The sequence below is a fragment of the Rhinoderma darwinii genome, chromosome 10 (genome assembly GCF_050947455.1).
Source record: "Rhinoderma darwinii isolate aRhiDar2 chromosome 10, aRhiDar2.hap1, whole genome shotgun sequence".
In the NCBI taxonomy this organism is placed as follows: domain Eukaryota; kingdom Metazoa; phylum Chordata; class Amphibia; order Anura; family Rhinodermatidae; genus Rhinoderma; species Rhinoderma darwinii.
In genome coordinates, this window is record NC_134696.1 from 54,732,801 (window position 1) to 54,754,426 (window position 21,626).

A 21,626-nucleotide genomic window follows, 5' to 3' on the forward strand; every position below is an offset into this window, starting at 1 on the left:
AAACATGATTACAGTACGGGACAGTTGTCCTGCAGCGAGGCAGGGACTCCTAGCGTCGTACATAACTATGATGCTAGAAGCCCGGCTCACTGCAGTGTGTTCGGTCCGGGACTTGCAGCCGTTCCATCCTTTACGGACGTAATGTGCTCGTGTGAACCCAGCCTGAGTGTGATTTATAATAAAAATGTAATTATTTAATTGAAGTGGAGCTAGTGCAAAAATATTAAACTTTGTAATGTATTTGTTTTAGCAGTTTTCTTACTGAAATCCAGCCTCATGCAGCCCACTGTAATGAAGCTGAGTGTGGGTCCTATGTGTCTCTAAGCCACAGGACCACCATAATATCTATCAAATCTGATAAACATAGAAGTGATCGATATTATGGTGATCCATCAACTTAAATGTGATCAATATTATGGTGATCCTGCGTGTAAGAGACACATAGGACTCGCTCTCATCCGATCAGTTCAGCTGAGTGATGGATTCGGCTGATAGTGTATAGAGGATACATGGAAGCTGCATTTTAAAAACGATTGAGCATTTTTTAATACAAAATTATTATTATTTTTTTAAAATACCTAAAACATTGATTTAATTAAAAAAAAACAAAGGTGTCTATAGCCTTTTAAAAATACCTAAAACATTGATTTAATTAAAAAAACAAAGGAGTTCATAGGCTTTTAGTTCCTATATTAATGATGAACACATTAATGTATCCTGAGGACAGGATACATTTATACATATTAATAAGATCACCTTTAGGCCTCATTTACACGAGCGTAATATACGCGCGTGCGACGCGTGTGCTTTTCACGCGTGTCGTACGCACCTATATTACTCTATGGGGCAGTGCAGACAATGCGTGAATTTTGCGCAGCGCGAGTGCGTTGCGTAAAACTCACGACATGTTCTATAATCGTGCGTTTTTCGCGCATCACGCTCCCATTGAAGTCAATGGGTGCGTGAAAACCATGCATGCCGCACTGAAGCACTTCCGTGCGAACTGCGTGATTCGCGCAAGAGCTGTCAAACTGAATGTAAACAGAAAAGCACCACGTGCTTTTCTGTTTACAAACATCCAAACGGAGTGTCAGAATTTAGAGATGAGCGAACCGAACTTCACCGGGTTCGGCTGAACTCGTTTTGACCGAACCCGGCAAAAAAATTTCCGGTACGCGACGTCAGGAGACAGTCATTGCCCAGGATGCTGAAAGAGTTAAACTGTTTCAGCACCCTGGACAGTGACTTCCGATCACAATATACATGAACGTGTAAAAAAAAAAAGAAGTTCTGACTTACCGATAACTCCCGGCTTCTTCCTCCAGTCTGACCTCCCGGGATGACAATTCAGTCCAAGTGACAGCTGCAGCCAATCACAGGCCAAGCACAGGCTGCAGCCAATCACAGGCTGCAGCAGTCACATGGACTGCCGCGTCATCCAGGGAGGTGGGGCCGGATGTCAAGAGAGGGACGCGTCACCAAGGCAACGGCCGGGAGACCGGACTGGAGGAAGCAGGAAGTTCTTGGTAAGTATGAACGACTTTTTTTTATTCACAGGTTGCTGTATATTGTGATCGGAATTCACGGTCGAGGGTGCTGAAAGAGTTACTGCCGATCAGTTAACTCTTTCAGCACCCTGGACAGTGACTGACGTCGACTAGCCTCATCTCTATGATGGCGGCTGCGTGAAAATCACGCAGCCGCGCATCATACACTGATGACACACGGAGCTGTCAAGTGCCTTTTGCGCACGCAAAACGGTGCACTTTTTTGCGTGCGCAAAACGCACACGCTCGTGTAAATGAGGCCTTAAAGCATATTTTTCGAAATAGCACTGTACAGTACATGAACCTGCCGTGTTTATGTGCGTGTGTGTTTTAGACGTAGTACGAATTTGAGTTCTGTTGTGACAAGTATTGATGTAAATATAAATATGTTTGCACAGTAAAGTAAGATATGTTGGTGCTATACAAATAATGAATAATGTTCAGTGCAATGTTCTACAATAAGAATGATCATCTTCTGGAAAGGTTGCTCAGTCTGCGTGGAAAAGTGGTTAAAAGACTTCTAAACCTTTAGGGCACATTCAGACGTGGCGGAATTGCTATTGAATTCTGCTGCAGCAGCTGTTTTTAACATTGGTTTCTATACAATTTTAGGTAACTTAGTTCAGATGTTGCGGAAAATAACTGTGCGGAATGTAGGCTGCGGTGCAGAATTTTCCCTCCGCAGCATGCACATTTTGTTGCGGAGAATCAGCGGAATTTCACTGCGATTTTCAGTCTTTGTAATACAAAAGCTGAAATCTGCGGCAAGTCCGCTGTGATATCCGCAATGTTTGAATTACCTGTCAAATATGCAAATGTTGCTGCAGATTCATTGCGTAATTGCCGCGAATCCGCACCAACATTTGCAGTGGAAAAATTCTGCCACGTCTGAACGTGCCCTTAAAGGGGTTTTCAAAAACCTAATTTTTGTTTTCTTTCTTCCGCCTGTTATTATCATAAATAAACCCTCCTGATTATCGTTTTTTAATTTTTCACTGGGAAAATTGTATTATTTGTTTACCTATTTTGGTTTATTTATTTCTGTGTCTCTGTTCCGTCGCTCTTCCAGGCCTGCCACTCTCAGCACACACCTTTTCTCTACCAGCATGCCATGCGCCGGGAGCAGTGACTAATCATTATCATTGAACAGTGCATTCATGATTCAAATACAGATTAATTGAACCGCGCATGCACGAGTTTGCTGCATCGTCAACAGGAATGGCCCACGAAAGGAACGGCACTGATGATGCGCTGTTCAAAGAGCAGCCAGGAAGAGGAGTTCATCCGGAAGTTAAGAAGGAAGTAGACTGATCGGGACGTCATTGGAAGTTCGATGGGTGCAGAGTCACGTGATACTACTTGCAATTAGAAGAAATCAAGATCTTTCAATAGGTATGTGTATTAGAATGTTAGTTTAATTTAAAATGCGTTTGGAAATAGTTTTTAAAAGGTGGAAAACCCCTTTAATCATGAATAGCTAATGAATTGCTAACACATGACTGGTCATCTGAGGGGAAACTACTGGAATTATGTAGTAAAGCTCACCCAGGGAGCTTCGATGTATATTTTTCTGCCTGGACACAACCTCTGGTGTGTTGTTATACAAACCTAGTTGGCTTACTGCCTACTGTTAATATTGAGTTCAATGTATAACAGTATGCAATAGGGTCCTAAGCTCCCTCTAGTGGGTGCTGCAAATAGCCAGGATTGTATCATTTAACTGAAAGTCTATGTAGAAGTACTGTAGAAAATTAAGATCCAATTGCTAAAAATGATGTATTAAGAAATATATTGGCGCTGAATTTTGGATGTAAAAATTACATGCGAAAAAATGTGGACATTTATTCTAAGTCACTATTAAAGTACACCATAAACTATGGTACTTTATTATTTTCAATAATGCCATCGAAAGAAAATTTATAATATAGAGTCACCTTTGAACTTACCCTGATTGCCTTTGCTACCGCGGTAATTTATAATAATTTGATACTAAGAAAAGTTCCCTATGTAACAGCTACTGTGAACATGTGGGCTTCATCACCCTGCGAATCAGAGAAAATTTAAGGTGATGGTCAATTGCAAAAGTACAATTGATTGGAAAGAGGCAAGACTTTAACATTGCCCCCTCTAAAATCATTATTTTTTTCCACTGGACATTCACTGCATGACTCATGAGACACCACACTATCTACGGACAGAGTTTTTGATGCCTCAGTGGTATCAGACCTATCAGCATTTCAACCATAGGTTCAGTTCTCCTGAGGACATCATCTGCATAAAGTTAGCATGTTCTCTTCATGTTTTTGTGTTTTTTATTTTGGTTTTCTAGCGCAGACCAAACAAAACAAGTGACTCAAGTGGTTTATTATAAGATTGTCCCATGCACATGTCATGGAGAAATTATACAATAGCCTCCATATGGATAATAGGAATTACATTTTATAAAGCTCTGTCAGCCCATTATATCTAATTCTGCAAGTTAAAATTTAGTAAGGAGATTTTCATTATCTAAACATTATGCAATTGACCAATTTAGTCCGAAGAACTTGCAAAATGAAGGTGTTAATAGTAGTCTACAAGTAATAAGGCAATTCTATTGACTGGCACCACTTGTACGAGCAGTTCATAGAATCGTACTAGGACTGCACATTAACCAGTACTTGTAGTCCCACAACTAATGGTTATCCAGACCCGCTCATTTAAACTCCCACGCACGTTGGCTACCTTTGACACAAGGCGACATTTCCTGATTACCAGTGTAGCCATCGGAGTGGACTCTTCTCACTAGTCAACTTACCCTCATCATATAAGTAAGCTAGCGTGATGTTTGGTGTGGATCAAGTCACATAATGGTAATAAACAAATATGGCAGAAGAAAGAATTACCCAGAATTCCTTCATGTTTGTAAGAATAATTTAACTCAATTCAAAATATAACCAATGATCATGTTTGATGGGAGGCCCAGTACAAACGCCCCTAAAGAACATTGGATTGAACTGCACTGCATTAACCAATCTTCCAAATTATTTAAAAAAACATAGAATAAAGAACATCAGCTAGGAAAATTAAGCAACCACACGGCTTAAGGCGCTACAAGAGGAACAACCCATTGGCTTTTTTTTTATGCCATCTATTGCCTTAAGTTACAGAGGACCTATTAGCTCTCATGACCTGTCTGGTTTAGTAAATACTTGTAAGTCTGGAGCATCTTTTCTTAGAACGCTGCATTGTGTGTGGTTGCTCTTTTAGTCCTCCTGGGGACAATCCATTCAGTGCTAACAGTGTCAAACTGTGTAGAAACACAACGTATTGTCAAGGGAAATGGAAATGCCAAGTTGTCAATTTATTTATACATTTTCAGGAGGATTAAAAGAGGAACGGCACAATGTAGAGCTCTAAGAAAAGATGATCCCGAATTTTTTTTTTATGGGAATACAAGTATTTACTAAAACAGACACTTCAGGAGAGAACACAGGTGCTCTTTGAGGCGGTTATTCGGAAAGAAAAAATTGATGGCTTATCCTTAGGATAGTCTATCAATATTGGATCTGTGGGGGTCTGACTCTCAGCACGCCGCTGATCATTCATTTGTACCGGTGGTTCACAGTATTACAGCCTTCTCTTATTAAAGTGAATTTAAGGCTGTAATACTGTGAACTGCCGCTACAAGTGCATGGGAGAAGGCTGTAATACTGTACTGTGAACTACCTCTACACATGAATGGGAGAATAATGTGAACTTCTGCTACAAGTGAATGGAAGAAGGCTGTAATACTGTGAACTGCCGCTACAAGTGCATGGGAGAAGGCTGTAATACTGTGAACTGCCGCTACAAGTGCATGGGAGAAGGCTGTAATACTGTGAACTGCCGCAACAAGTGCATGGGAGAAGGCTGTAATACTGTACTGTGAACTACCTCTACACATGAATGGGAGAATAATGTGAACTTCTGCTACAAGTGAATGGAAGAAGGCTGTAATACTGTGAACCGCCGATAAAAGTGCATGGGAGAAGGATATAATACTGTGAACCGCCGATACAAGTGCATGGGAGAAGGCTGTAATACTGTGAACTTCTGCTACAAGTGAATGGTAGTAGGCTGTAATACTGTGAAAAGCCGATATAAGTGTGCTGCAGTATGTAGCAATAAAAGGAATGAAGGGTTAACAACGCTTGCACGAACACCACTGCCCCTTCAAATGGCTGATTGGTGGGGGTGCCGAGAGTTGGACCCCCACCGATCAGATATTGATGGCCTATCCTGAAGATAGGCTGTTGATTTTATCTCTCTAGATAACCCTTTTAACCCCTTAATGACCAGCCTATTTTAGACCTTAATGACCAAGCTATTTTTTAAGTTTTTGAATCGTCGTATTCCAAGAGCTATAAAGTTTTTATTTTTGCATTGACATAGCTGTATAAGGTCTTGTTTTTTGCGGGACAAGTTGTATTTTTTAATAGCACCATTTTTAGGTACATATTATTTATTGATTAACTTTTATTAACTTTTTTTGGGGGGGGAATAGAAAAAAATCTGAAATTTCACCACTCTTTTTTGCGTCCTAAATCTACGCCGTTTACCGTGTAGTATAAATAACACAATAAGTTTATTCAGCGGGTTGTTACTATTGCAACGATACCAAATTTGTATAGATTTTGTATGTTTTACTACTTTTACACAGTAAAAACGCTTTTTTTTCAAAATTATTTGTTTTTGTGTCTCCATATTTGAAGAGCCGTAACGTTTTTATTTTTTCGCCGATGCAGTTGTATGAGGGCTTTTTTTTTGCGGGAAGACTTGTAGTTTTTATTGGTACCATTTTGGAGTAGATGCGACTTTTTGATCACTTTTTAATCAAATTTTTTTAAAGTCAGGATTCACAGAAAACAGCAATTTTTCAGTCGTTTTTTCTTTAATTTTTTACGACGTTCACCGTGCGGGTTAAGTAATGTAATAGCTTTATAGTCAGGGTCGTTACGGACACGGCGATACCAAATATGAGTGAATTTTTAACTGTATTTTGGTTTTTTAATAGTAAAGCAGTTTGGAAGGGGAAAAAGTGGGTTTTTCATTTTTTTTTCAAATTTTTTTTAATTAACTTTATTAAACTTTTTTTTTCACTTTTTTACTAGTCCCATTAGGGGACTTCACTATGCGATAGTCCGATCGCTATTATAATACACTGCAATACTTTTGTATTGCAGTGTATTACTGCCTGTCCGTTTAAAACGGACAGGCATCTGCTAGGTCATGCCTGCGGCATGATCTAGCAGGCATTCATTACTGGCAGACCTGGAGGCCTTTATTAGGCCCCCGGCTGCCATTGGAGACACAGACACTCAGCGATCGTATCGCCGGGTGTCGGTGGGATGAGAGGGAGCTCCCTCCCTCTCTCCAAAACCACTCAGATGCGGTGCTCGCTATTGAGCACCGCATCTGAGGGGTTAAACGGGTGAGATCGATACTGATATCGATCTCACCCGGCAGAGCAGGGACGCCCACAGCCCTCAGCTACCTCTGGCAGCTGAGAGCAGGGAGATTTGACAGCTCCCTGCTCTGTTTACTTATTCCGATGCCGCGACGTAAAAAGTCTATGGCATCGGAATAAGGCCCGTTAGTGACCGACGTAAAAAGACTATGGGCCGGTCACTAACGGGTTAAAGCACTTTGTCCAGGCAGCAGATTCCCTTTAACATGGTTTTTACTAAATGTAGATGTGTACTTCATTACCCTTCCTCTTATTTCAACATATCCTTAAACATGTGGCGCAAGATGACGAGCTTAAGAAAACAAACGTTATTTTGCGATACTCTGTCACGAGATGTCTATGCTATATATGTATTTCTGTGGCCACCCAGTGGCCATGATGTGATTTGCAACCTGTCAAGAGTTTTGCTAAGCATGTCGCAATATTGTATTGAATTTGTTTCATGAGAAATTGGAACCCTTAACCAAATTGAAGCAAAGGTAAGGGTGGACACATCAATATGCCATTCAGGGTATGTGAATGTCAATATAGAGATATACAAAAAAAAATTGTACTAAAGCAAAAATAACTCGATTCTTATTTACAAGCCCCATACAGGGTTGAAACATCAGGCATGGAGCGGACTTCAATAGTGCAGAATAATCTTTTTAGAAGGACTGCAAGAGTAGTGAACAACACCCCCAATCTCTGCACCCTTATACTACTGTCTCAAAACAGTGGAGCTTTAAGTATACAGGTTATTGGAATTCTGTCAACTGCTGGCACATGGGTGACATTGGTACCTTTGGTACTGTAGGAATAGCCGCATATTTACCTCAATAAAGCTGTAATGTAATGCTTTATGAAATGTTGGCTTTATTAGAAGTTGTTTTGAAGCATTGGCAGCTTGTGATACGTCTCCTTACTTTGAGAATCAAGAGAAATATTCAATCCAGTGCATGACTAATCGAGCCCCATTTATGAGATAGGAGATCAATGAACTTTTAGGTATTTACCTTTATTTAAATAGATAATAATTGTCATCGCTACCTTGTCTCATTGAGGTCATGGATTTCATATCAGCCAGGGCACAATTTACTCATGAAACGTTTATTTACAAGGGTTTTCTATCATGGAACAAAAACATAGAGGTAGTTTGTCTGTAATCTAATAGAACTGGCCCACAAGTGTGCACACCCAACCCAAAAAAATTTGATTGTAAGCTCAGATTGGGCAGGGCCAGGGCAGATTCAAATGAGTGTGTTCTCTTCAAAATGCTGCAAACCAAGATTTTATATAGAACTGCACATTATTATGAAGGTATATGAACATATTTTATGCCCAGTTGCCCTTGTAGGGTGTATTTTCTAGAACTATGAGTATGGCCCAGGGACACTGCACTAAATAGCAAGAAACGGGTTCTCATTATTTGCTGTGTAGTACATTACGATGTATTGTGCGCTGTCCACTGCTTCACAGAGTGATATCATTTTCTGCTGATATAAAGTACAATCACACCCATGTATACCATGGGGAGCCTTAGAGGTAAACACTTGACAGAGCCTCAGGGATTTAATGGAGAGAAGCCACAAATGTTCAAGTGTTTTTCATTTTCACAAATGTAAAAGGAACCAACATTTAATCTTATTTTACATTCAGCTAGTCTGGAAGGACTCATAGGTTAAGCCTTCCCCCGGAGAAACAGCATATCCAAATAATGTACCTCATATATCTCAACAGTGTAAGAAGCAAGCAATAAAGCTATGCAGCGATCAAAAACCTGCATTAAATACACGACTTGACCACAGAGGAAATTGTTTTGCAATTTTTGTGTCATAAGGCACAGCTTACAATGACAGGTTGCATATAAAAGGGTTAAAAGATAGCGACCACTGCATTGAAGGTGCAATCCATTTTTTTAGAAATCCGATCGAAGAACACTTTAAGAATAGTGAATAAAACAAGGGTATTTTAGGGGTTAAAAATGGCTGAGGCAAAGATAAATGAATGGCTAGTGAGGCGATAACTGGGACGCTGTGGGCAACACTAGCCTAAAATAGGAGAACGGCAAGCGTATAATAGTAACAAAGGTTTGCAGATGCTTGAAATCAACATCGAAAGTCCAGGTAAAATAGCAGCACATGCGTCTGTATGAAATAGGATGCAATAGAAGAGACACAGGACAAAAGGAAAAGGGGGGTGGGGAGCTCACCGCTTTCTGCTGGGGCTGCCAAGGCCTTTTCGGGGTTGAAATACGACATGGAAACCACCAGGATAAAGAGGGGGTCCACTCTCAGCATCTTAGGTGGACAAATTTCCGTGGTCTTGGAGAGATCACACTCAGCTACAACACAAGATATAATAATAGTAATAAAAAAAAAAGCACAAACAGAATGCAATGCACATCATGAATGCAGATAGCGTGCTACCACATCTCCAGTCCGAAATAAACTAACATAAAAGTCTATGCCTCCTGCATAATGAAAATCCCCACATCACTAAAGGACATAGCAGAGCGATGCAGTGTATGTGTGGATTTGTGTGTCTGTATAAATTATGTCAGTGTCCCTATTGTGCCTGCCTGGAATCATCATCATCATCATCATCCTCTACGCAAAAAGAGATGGAGAGTCAAAAGGGCCATAGAATTGCCCCGTCTTACCTGCTTCCCCATTGGTATGAAGGCATTGTAGAACGGAGGGATCTAGGTCTCATGTCAAAAATAAAACTCTGCTCGTCTGGAGGATAAAAAATATATTTATGGAATGATTAAGTAAAAAAATACAAAAAAATACAAAAAATCTTCCCAGACAGATGCGATGTGGTTATGGATGATGTTATTTCAACACTACGGTTCGTGTCTGCGATTAGGCATGTAAAAAAAAAAACCTCAATGATAGGAATATGGACATGTCAATCTATACATGTATGTGTGTATAGGTAGAGGAAAAATAAATGATGTATGAAATAAATATAATGAAGCTGAGATTGATATTTTTCTGCTCTGTATGTAGCAAGGGCCCCCCCTTCTATGAGATGGATAAGAGACCCTCCTATTGTCCCGCCTGCCTGTCTTTAGATATAGGGATAGTGATTGGCGGTCAGGTCTGTCTTTTAGGATCTGGAGTAAAGGAGATGCTGTAAAGGGAGGGAGGGAGGAGGCTGTCGTCATGGAGACCATGGTGCTAGCAGCCTCAGCAGCAGCTCGAACGGAGAATCTGCAGGAAAAGGACTGAAGCTAATTTGGTGGAAAGGCAAAGCTGACTTAACCTCCATTGTGATGACGGCTGACAATATAAGAAGGCTAAAAGGCATACGTGTCATTAGGTCCTTCATGCCATTCCTACACCTGAGCAAGTGATATTAACAGAGATGAGGTGGACCAAAGGCTGGCCAGGCTCTACCTATCATAATGATGACCCCCCTCCCCTACATAGCATGACGCTGGATGGACTCTACAAGACTACGTTCACATTGGCCGGTTTTCCCTGTGGTTTTAAAACGAAAGCAAAATATGCAAAACGATTAAGCTGAAATTTATAAAACTCTAGTTTGGAGATTGCATTTTTTCTGTTCCTTTTGGAAACGCAGAATGCACTAGGTTTTATTGTTTTTTTCTCTTAATGAGGAAAAAAACCAACTATATTAAATTTTATACTTCACCATACTATATTATACTTAATAAGTCACCATATTATATTATACATTATATGTCACCATACTATATTATACTTTATACGTCACCATATTATATTATACATTATAAGTCACCATACTATATTATACTTTATACTTCACCATACTATATTATACTTTATACTTCACCATATTATATTATACTTTATACTTCACCATACTATATTATACTTTATACTTCACCATACTATATTATACTTTATACTTCACCATACTATATTATACTTTATACTTCACCATACTATATTATACATTATACGTCACCATACTATATTATACTTTATATGTCACCATACTATATTATACTTGGAAACAGGGAGAGAACCTCCAGCTCACCGGTCTGCGTCTCCTGGTAGCGTCAGTCGGATCCCCGCGACGGCCCGCGGTATAGAATATCAATGAAGAGAAAGAAATGATCCAGCGCTGGTGGTGGTATTAAAAGGGAGATGAGAGTCCCATGTTTATTGGAAAAAAGTTGTAAAATCGGAAGGGAGACGCAGTCCCAAGATGCAAGTAGTCAGGATCTGAACCTGAGCCTGGTTCAGGTTCAGATCCTGACTACTTGCATCTTGGGACTGCGTCTCCCTTCCGATTTTACTACTTTTTTCCAATAAACATGGGACTCTCATCTCCCTTTTAATACCACCACCAGCGCTGGATCATTTCTTTCTCTTCATTGATATATTATACTTGATAAGTCACTATACTATATTATACTTTATACTTCACCATACTATATTATACATTATACGTCACCAGACTATATTATACTTTATACTTCACCATACTATATTATACATTATACGTCACCAGACTATATTATACTTTATACTTCACCATACTATATTATACATTATAGGTCACCATACTATATTATACTTTATACTTCACCATACTATATTAATCTTTATACTTCACCATGCTATATTATACTTTATACGTCACCATATTATACATTATACGTCACCATACTATATTATACATTATACGTCACCATACTATATTATACATTATACGTCACCATACTATATTATACATTATACGTCACCATACTATATTATACATTATACGTCACCATACTATATTATACTTTATACTTCCCCATACTATAATATACATTATACGTCACCATACTATATTATACTTTATACTTCACCATACTATATAATACTTTATACTTCAACATACTATATTATACTTTATACGTCACCATACTATATTATACTTTATACTTCCCCATACTATATTATACATTATACATCACTATATTATACTTTATACTTCACCATACTGTATTACACTTTATACTTCCCCATACTATATTATACATTATACGTCACCATACTATATTATACTTTATACTTCACCATACTGTATTACACTTTATACTTCCCCATACTAATACATTATACGTCACCATACTATATTATACTTAATAAGTCACCATACTATATTATACTTTATGCTTCACCATACTATCTTATACTTGATAAGTCACTATACTATATTATACTTTATAGTTCACCATACTATATTATACATTATAGGTCACCATACTATATTATACATTATACGTCACCATACTATATTATACTTTATAATTCACTATATTATAGTTTATACTTCCCCATACTATATTATACATTATAAGTCACCATACTATTTTAATACTTAATTAGTCACCATACTATATTATACTTTATGCTTCACCATACTATATTATACTTTATACTTCCCCATACTATATTATACTTTATACTTCACCATACTATATTATACTTTATACTTCACCATACTATATTATACTTTATACTTCCCCATACTATATTATACATTATACGTCACCATACTATATTATACTTTATACTTCACCATACTATATTATACTTTATTACTCGCCATACTACATTATGCATTATACGTCACCAGACTATATTATACTTTATACTTCACCATACTTTATTATATTTTATATTTCCCCGCACTATATTATACATTATACGTCACTATACTATATTATACTTAATAAGTCACCATATTATATTATACATTATACTTCACCATACTATATTATACTTAATAAGTCACCGCACTATATTATTCTTTAAACTTCAGCATACTATATTATACATTATACGTCACCATACTATATTATACATTATACGTCACCAGACTATATTATACTTTATACTTCACCATACTATATTATACTTTATACTTCACCATACTATATTATAGTTTATACGTTACCATACTATATTATACGTCACCATACTATATTATACATTATACGTCACCATACCATATTATACTTTATATGTCACCATACTATATTATACACTATAAGTTACCATACTATATTATACTTTATATGTCACCATACTATATTATACTTTATACGTCACAATACTATATTGTAATTTATACTACACAATACTATAGTATACTTTATATGTCACCATACTATATTTATTATACTTTATACTTCACCATACTATATTATACTTTATACGTCATCATACTATATTATACATTATACTTCACCATACTATATTATACTTTATACGTCACCATACTATATTATGGGGGGGGCACAAACTGGGAAATTGCCCAGGGCAACCATTCTCTTAGGGCCCCCTGCTCGTGGCTGCTATAGGGCTTAAAGAAGCCCACGCCTCACGGCCCATAACATTTATGGTGCTAGCAACATTAATTTGTATCTGCGTCCTCAGGACGCAGATACAAATGAATACTATAGGTTGCAGGCTGCAGACTCCCTGCGCAGTCCGGCGTGATGATGTCACTGCATCACACTGGTCTGCGCATGCGTCCCGGCCGGAGCCTGTGCAGTGCTCTGTTGTGGGAATTGGTCAAGGTAAGTACAATATTATTATTTTGTTTGGGGGGGCTGTGTGACACTATATACCAGGACAGCTGTGTGTCATTATATACAAGGGGGCGGCTATGTGGCACTATATACAAGGGTGGGGCTGTGTAGCACTATATACAGGGGGGGCTGTGTGGCACTATATATAGGAGAGGGGGGGTCTGAGTGGCACTATATACAAAGGAGGGGGATGTGTAGCACTATATACAAGAGGGTCTGTGTAGCACTATATACAAGGGGAGGGCTGTGTGGCACTATATAAAAGGAGAGGCTGGGTGGTACTATATACAAGGGGCGATGTGCAGCACTATATAGAAGGGAAGGGGTGGGTGGCACTATATACCAGGGGGGCCATGTGGCACTATATACCAGGAGGGCTGTGTGTCACTATATACAAGAAAGGGGCTATGTGGCACTTTATACAAAGGAAGGGGGCTGTGTGGCATTATATACAAGGGAGGGGGATGTGTAGCACTATATACAAGAGGGGGCTGTTAAGCACTATATACAAGGGGAGGGCTGTGTAGCACTATATAAAAGGAGGGGCTGTGTGGCACTATATACAAGGGGGGATGTGAAGCACTATATACAAGGGGAGGGCTGTGTGGCACTACATACAAGGGGGAGTATGTGGCACTCTATACAAGGAGGGCTGTGTGGCACTATATGCAAGGATGGGCTGTGTGGCACTATATACAAGGAGGGGCTGTGCGGCACTATATATAAGGGGTGCTGCGTGGCAATATATACAAGGGGGATGTGTGACACTATATGCAAGGGGGGCTGTGTTGCACTATACAAAAGAGGGCTGTATGGAACTATATACAAGAGGGGTATGTGGCACTATATACAAGGAGGGCTGTGTGGCACTATATACAAGGAGGGGCTGTGTGGCACTACATACAAGGGGGGCTTTGTGGCACTATATACAAGGAGGGTCTGTGTGGCACTATATTCAAGGGTGGGCTGTCTGGCACTATACAGGGGGGATTAATCTGTAGCACTTTAAACCAGGGGGGCTGTATGGCACTATATACAAGGGGGGGCTGTGTGGCACTATATACAAGCGGGGGCTGTGTGGTACTATATACAAGGGGGGCAGCTGTGTGGCACTATATACAAGGGTGGGGCTGTGTAGCACTATATACAAGGGGGGCTGTATGGCACTATATACAGGAGGTGGGGGTCTGTGTGGCACTATATACAAGGGAGGGGCATGTGTAGCACTATATACAAGAGGGGCTGTGTAGCACTAAATACAAGGGAAGGGGTGGGTGGCACTATATACAAGGGGGGGCATGTGGCACTATACACCAGGAGGGCTGTGTGTCACTATATACAAGGGAAGGGGGCTGTGTGGCACTATATACAAGGGAGGGGGATGTGTAGCACTATATACAAGAGGGGACTGTGTGGCACTATATACAAGGGGGCATATGTGGCACTATATACAAGGAGGGCTGTGTGGCACTATATACAAGGAGGGTCTGTGTGGCACTATATACCAGAGGGGGCTGTGTGGCACTATATACCAGGACGGCTGTGTGTCACTATATACAAGGGGGGCTGTTGTGTGGCACTATATACAAGGGGGGCTGTGTTGCACTATACAAAAGAGGGCTGTATGGAATTATATACAAGAGGGGTATGTGGCACTATATACAAGGAGGGCTGTGTGGCACTATATACAAGGAGGGGCTGTGTGGCACTACATACAAGGGGGGCTTTGTGGCACTATATACAAGGAGGGTCTGTGTGGCACTATATACAAGGGGGGGGGCTGTCTGGCACTATACAGGGGGGATTAATCTGTAGCACTTTATACCAGGGGGGCTGTATGGCACTATATACAAGGGGGGGCTATGTGGCACTATATACAAGCGGGGGCTGTGTGGCAATATATACAAGGGGGGCAGCTGTGTGGCACTATATACAAGGGTGGGGCTGTGTAGCACTATATACAAGGGGGGCTGTGTGGCACTATATACAGGAGATGGGGGTCTGTGTGGCACTATATACAAGAGGGGCTGTGTAGCACTAAATACAAGGGAAGGGGTGGGTGGCACTATATACAAGGGGGGGCCATGTGGCACTATACACCAGGAGGGCTGTGTGTCACTATATACAAGGGAAGGGGGCTGTGTGGCACTATATACAAGGGAGGGGGATGTGCAGCACTATATACAAGAGGGGGCTGTGTGGCACTATATACAAGGAGGGCTGTGTGGCACTATATACAAGGAGGGTCTGTGTGGCACTATATACAAGAGGGGGCTGTGTGGAACTATATACCAGGATGGCTGTGTGTCACTATATACAAGGGGGGCTGCTGTGTGGCACTATATACAAGGGTGGGGCTGTGTAGCACTATATACAAGGGGGGCTGTGTGGCACTATACACAGGAGATGAGGGTCTGTATGGCACTATATACAAGGGGGATGTGCAGCGCTATATACAAGGGGAGGGCTGTGTGGCACTATGTACAAGGGGGGGTATGTGGCACTATATACAAGGAGGGCTGTGTGGCACATTATACAAGGAGGGTCTGTGTGGCACTATATACAAGAGGGGGCTGTGTGGCACTATATACCAGGACGGCTGTGTGTCACTATATACAAGGGGGGGCAGCTGTGTGGCACTATATACAAGGGTGGGGCTGTGTAGCACTATATACAAGGGGGGCTGTGTGGTACTATATACAGGAGATGGGGGTCTGTATGGCACTATATACAAGGGAGGGGGCTGTGTAGCACTATATATAAGGGAAGGGGTGGGTGGCACTATATACAAGGGGCGGGGCCATGTGGCACTATACACCAGGAGGGCTGTGTGTCACTATATACAAGGGAAGGGGGCTGTGTGGCACTATATACAAGGGAGGGGGATGTGTAGCACTATATACAAGAGGGGGCTGTGTAGCACTATATACAAGAGGAGGGCTGTGTGGCACTATATACAAGGAGAGTCTGTGTGGCACTATATACAAGGGGGATGTGCAGCACTATATACAAGGGGAGGGCTGTGTGGCACTATATACAAGGGGGTATGTGGCACTATATACAAGGAGGGTCTGTGTGGCACTATATACAAGAGGGGGCTGTGTGGAACTATATACAAGGGGGGCTGTGTGGCACCATATGCAAGGGGGAGGGCTGTGTGGTGCTATCTACAGGGAGCTGTGTGTGGCGCTATCAACAGGGGGCTGTGTGTGGCGCTGTCTACAAGGGGTACGGTTACTGATAGGGCACTTTTATTGTGTCAAGCACTGAGGGATCATTATTACCATCTGGGGCACTGTAGATTACGAGTTTGTTTAGAAGGTGGGGTATAGGTGTGGAGGATCCGTTAAAAGCAAGAAACCAACATGTTTGTGTGTCAAATTCTGCAGAGACGAATCGTGGCTGGAATAAGTCGGCACACTTGTCTGGGCCAGATGGAGAAAAAAAGTGAATGTCTCTAATCAGAGAAAACATTACCTGTGAGTCACTAGATATAAATGTGCTGTAATCACTTATATCTTATGCAGAGCTCATGTGTATAACTGGCATCTACCACTATATGGTCACTACATGGAGGTAATATTGGTCTTTGTATAGTGTTTTTTATTTAGTAACAGTATGGGGATATTATTCAGTCACTATGTGGTTATGGTGTGGCGGTATTATTCAGTAACAGTATGGTGGTATAATTAAGTCACTATGTGGTTATGGTGTGGCAGTATTATTCAGTAACAGTATGGGGGTATTATTCAGTCACTGTGTGGTTATGGTGTGGCAGTATTATTCAGTAACAATATGGGGTATTATTCAGTCACTATCCGGTTATGGTGTGGTGGTATTATTCAGTAACAGTATGGGGTCGCCAGCACTCACTTCAGCACCGCTCTGTAGTGCGCACGCTAGTGCCCGGCCTCAAAGGCCCACATTAAAATATAGTTTTAATTAGCCCTAACCACCCTGGACTATAAATCGGCCTCTTGCCTGAGCGTTGTTTGTATTCCTCTGTTAGTCTTGCAAATGGTCCCAGTGTTCCCGTGCCCTGCTACCTGTATCCCGTGCTGTATTTGTTCCTGTGCCCTCTATAGTGTTGGAGTCGAGTTCTGCCGTCTACCACATCTGCTGTGTTACACCATGTCTGGTGTCATCTGCCACGTTTTACATCACCTGCCGTCAAGATCCCACCTGTGCCTAAGCCGCTGCTACTGTCTGGACTATTACAGGTACCCTTGTGCTTGGACTTTATATTGATTTGGTACACTGTTGTTTGGTCGGCTGCTAGCCCGCTACGGCAGAGTGGCACAGTGGGTCCACATACCCACAGATCGTGACAGTACGTTCAGGCCGTGGACCCCGCTGGTCAACCCAAGACCGTGATGAAGTCACAAGCCATGCAGGCAGACCTGAGAGACCTTCAGTCATGACAGGAATAACTCCCCCTGGAAGTGAACGCCAGGAGGAGTTGGCTGAATGCGCAAGCTGCAGTCCTCCTGCTACACCCGGCTGTTCCTCCTGCTACACCTCCTGTCAGTACCAGTACCGACTCCCAATTCTCGCTGCCACTACCTCCTCGCTACGACCGAGACACGAGGACCTGCATGGGATTTCTGAACAAATGCCAGATCCACTTCAGTCTACATGCCAAAGCATTTCCTTCCAATGGCACAAGGATCGCATTCATAGTCTCTCTCCTTACTGTCAAGGCCCGTGACCCGTGACTTCCAGTGTTTCCTACAGACGTTTCGCACAGTATTTGGGGAACCTGGACGAGTCTCTTCTGTAGCTGGATCCCTGCTGACTCTTCGCCAAGTAGACACCTCCGTGGGCGAGTACGCCATTCAGTTCCGTATCCTGGCGGCAGAGCTGGTCTGGGACAACGAAGACTTAGTGGCCAGGTTCTGGCAGGACCTATCTTCTGATATCAAAGACAAGCTTGCCGCTCGAGATCTGCCTTCCACCCTCCCTAGATGACCTCATTCTTCTAGCCACCCGGATTGACATGAGGATCCAGGAACGGTCTCAAGAGGTTCGCCGGGCCAGAATACTTCCTAGGCTGGCTCCTACATTCCAGCAACCCCTGTTGCCCTCATCAGCTTTTCCACCAGAGGAACCTATGCAGGTAGACCGTCTCAAGTTATCTGTCCAAGAGAAACAATGCAGACGCACTTCGGGACTCTGTCTGTATTGCGGCCTTGGAGGCAATTTGGGCGTCTGTGTCCCCAAAAGCAAAAAAAAAAACAGTTTATAGGATTGGTTGGAGAGAAAACCCTAGGTGGGATGGCGCTAAATAAGAAACTCTGTCCCAAATTCTCCATTCCCATGACCATAGTATCTGGTGAGAAGACGCACCACAGCAAATTTCATCCAACAGGACCTAGTGGATTGGCTCCAGTTGCCGACGGCTCCCTTGGAGACACCCCTGGCTGTTGCCTCGGTGAATGGACCAAGCCACTGAAGCTCCAAGTGGGAGCTTTTTATACTGAGATTACATTTCTCATTTTGCTCAAAGCCATCAATCCGGCGTTGCTGGGTCTGCCTTGGCTCTGGCTCCGGTCCTGGACTGGAATTCCAGAGAAGTTCTCCAGTGGTGTTCCAAATGTCTCCACCGCTGCCTGTTACAGGTTCATCCTGTTCTGCCTTTTATATCTCAGTCGTTGACAGGACTACCTATTCATTTTGCGCAGTTTGCGGACGTCTTTGGCAAGAAGGAGGCTAAGATGCTTCCTCCACACCGGGCGTACAACTGACCAATTGAACTGGTTCCTGATGCTTCACTTCCCTGTGGACGCGTATACCCCCTTTCCTTGCCAGAGTCTCAGTCCATGTCAGCCTATATCAAAGAGAATCTGGAGATGGATCCTGAGAATGTAACATCCATCCTGGAGTGGCAACGTCCTCAGGGCGTGCAGGCCATACAGCGTTTTCTGGTCCTCTATTCTGCTGGCAGTCGATCACATGAAGCGAAAGGTGGATAGAAGAAGAAGAGAGCCGCCCCAGTATCTTCCGGGTACCAAAGTCTGGCCGTCCTCCAGGAATATTCATCTGAAGGTGCCGTCATACAAATTCGCTCCCAGGTTCCTCTGACCTTTCGAGATGCTGCAAAACATTAACCCAGTCTCCTATAAGCTTCGGCTGCCTCCTACCCACAAAATCCCCAACTACTTTTATGTGTCCCTCCTGAAGCCTGTGGTGCTGAACCGCTAAATTAATACTCCTAGTCCTGTAGTTGCTCCCAGTGGTTCTTCCGATGTATTCGAGGTAAAGGAGATCTTGGACTTCAAGAGGGTAGGAGGAACGACTTTGTATTTGGTGGATTGGAAGGGGTTTGGTCCAGAGGCGAGGTCCTGGGATCCAGAAGAGAACATCAGTGCCCCTACCCTCATTAACAAATTCCTCTCTCGCTTTGGCCCCAAGAAGAGGAGGCATAAGAGGGTGGGATACTGTAACGTCCAAAATGGGGTCACTTCTGATGGGTTTCCATTGCTTTGATACCGCTGGGGCTCTGCAAATGCGACATGGCACCCGAAAACCAATCCAGCAAAATCTGGACTCCAAAGAACAAATAGTGCTCCTTTCCTTCTGAGCCCTCCCATGGGCCCAAATGGAAGTTTATCACCACAAATGAGGTATTGCTGCACTCAGGACAAATTGGGCAACAAAATGGAGTATTTTGTTTCTTGTGAAAATAAGAAATTTTGAGCTAAAACTACATATTATTGGAAAAAATTATTATTTTTTAAATTCCCAGCCTAATTCAAATAAGTTCTGTGAATAAGCCATGGGGTCTAAATGGTCATATTACCCATCAATTAATTCCTTGAGGGGTGTAGTTTCCAAAATGGGGTCACTTCTGGTGGGTTTCCATTGCTTTGATACCTCTGGGGCTCTGCAAATGCGACATGGCACCCGAAAACCAATTCAGCAAAATCTGCACTCCAAAGAACACACAGTGCTCCTTCCCTTCTGAGGCGAGCAAATTTGGAGTTCCATTGGCGCCCGAGAAAACTCAGGGACCTGCTACGGTCATCAAGTTTCTGGGGATAATTATCGATTTGGATATGATGGAATGCCGTTTGCCTGATGATAAGTTGCAGGAATTGAAAGCCTTGGTGTCGCGTTTGTTGCAAATGAAGAAGATACAGTTGCAGGAGTTGCAGTCCCTGTTGGGTCATTTAAATTTTGCATGTCGGATAATGCTGATGGGGGGGGGGGTTTCCGTCGGCGGTTGGCTAGGCCTACCGCGGGGGTTCGTTCTTCTCATCATTTTATTCGGTTGCCGAATGAGTTGAAGGCGGATTTGTTGGTGTGGGGAGAATTTTTGAAATGCTTCAACGGGCGGTCGGTTCTTATGGATGGGCCAGTCTCTAGTGTGGATTTGGAGCACTTTATGGATGCATCTGGAGTGTATGGCTTTGGGGCGTATTTTCAACGGCAGTGGTGCACGGGGGGTGTCAATCTGCATGTAAGGAATCTGGCTTGGTGCGTAATTTGTCATTGCTTGAACTTTTCCCGATAGTGGTGTCTGTGGAGTTCTGGGGTGACTGTTTGCAAAGTAGGAGACTGCGTTTTGTGTGCAACAATTTGGGAGTGGTTCAGGCCATCAATGCTCAGACGGCCAATTCACCTCCGGAGGTGCGATTGTTGCGATATTTCTTTTTGCGGGGGTTGGTGTTGAATTTTGTAGCTGTTCATGTTACAGGGGTGCTTAATTCCATGGCTGATTTCTTTTCTCGTCAACAGTGGGACAGGTTTCGTCTGCTAGCTTCGGGGGCTGAGACTCACGGAGCATCTTTGGAAGGTGGTGTGACAGTGGCGATGTCATTGATTCAGTGGTCTGTCAGTGGGGCCACGTGGAAGGCGTACAGTACATCTTAGCAGGTTTGGGAGGACTTGTTGGGGAGTGCTCAGGTGAGAAATGAAGCCGGGGACCGGGTGGCATGTCTGCTGTATTTTATAGTGAGGTCCTATAGTGATGAGGTGTCCTCCTCGGGCATGGCTAGGCGGTTGGTGGCCCTTGCTTTTTGGTTTAGAC

At 42.4% G+C, this 21,626-nt stretch overlaps 1 protein-coding gene across 3 annotated transcripts in view; it reads right to left on the minus strand.

Moving 5' to 3' along the window:
* The window catches only part of LMTK3 (lemur tyrosine kinase 3), a 75,893-nt gene extending 65,824 nt beyond the window's left edge, over positions 1-10,069 (minus strand). For 2 of the 3 annotated variants that reach the window (XM_075839948.1, XM_075839947.1), the window contains exons 1-2: positions 9,677-10,068; positions 9,227-9,358 (exon numbers count right to left, since the gene is read on the minus strand). In XM_075839948.1, coding sequence (XP_075696063.1) covers positions 9,227-9,314 — 88 coding nt within the window. In that variant the 5' untranslated portion in view covers positions 9,315-9,358; positions 9,677-10,068. Of the gene's footprint in view, positions 1-9,226; positions 9,359-9,676 lie in introns of all 3 variants that reach the window. The other variant, XM_075839949.1, reaches the window with a different exon arrangement.
* Positions 10,070-21,626: the final 11,557 nt, after the last annotated feature.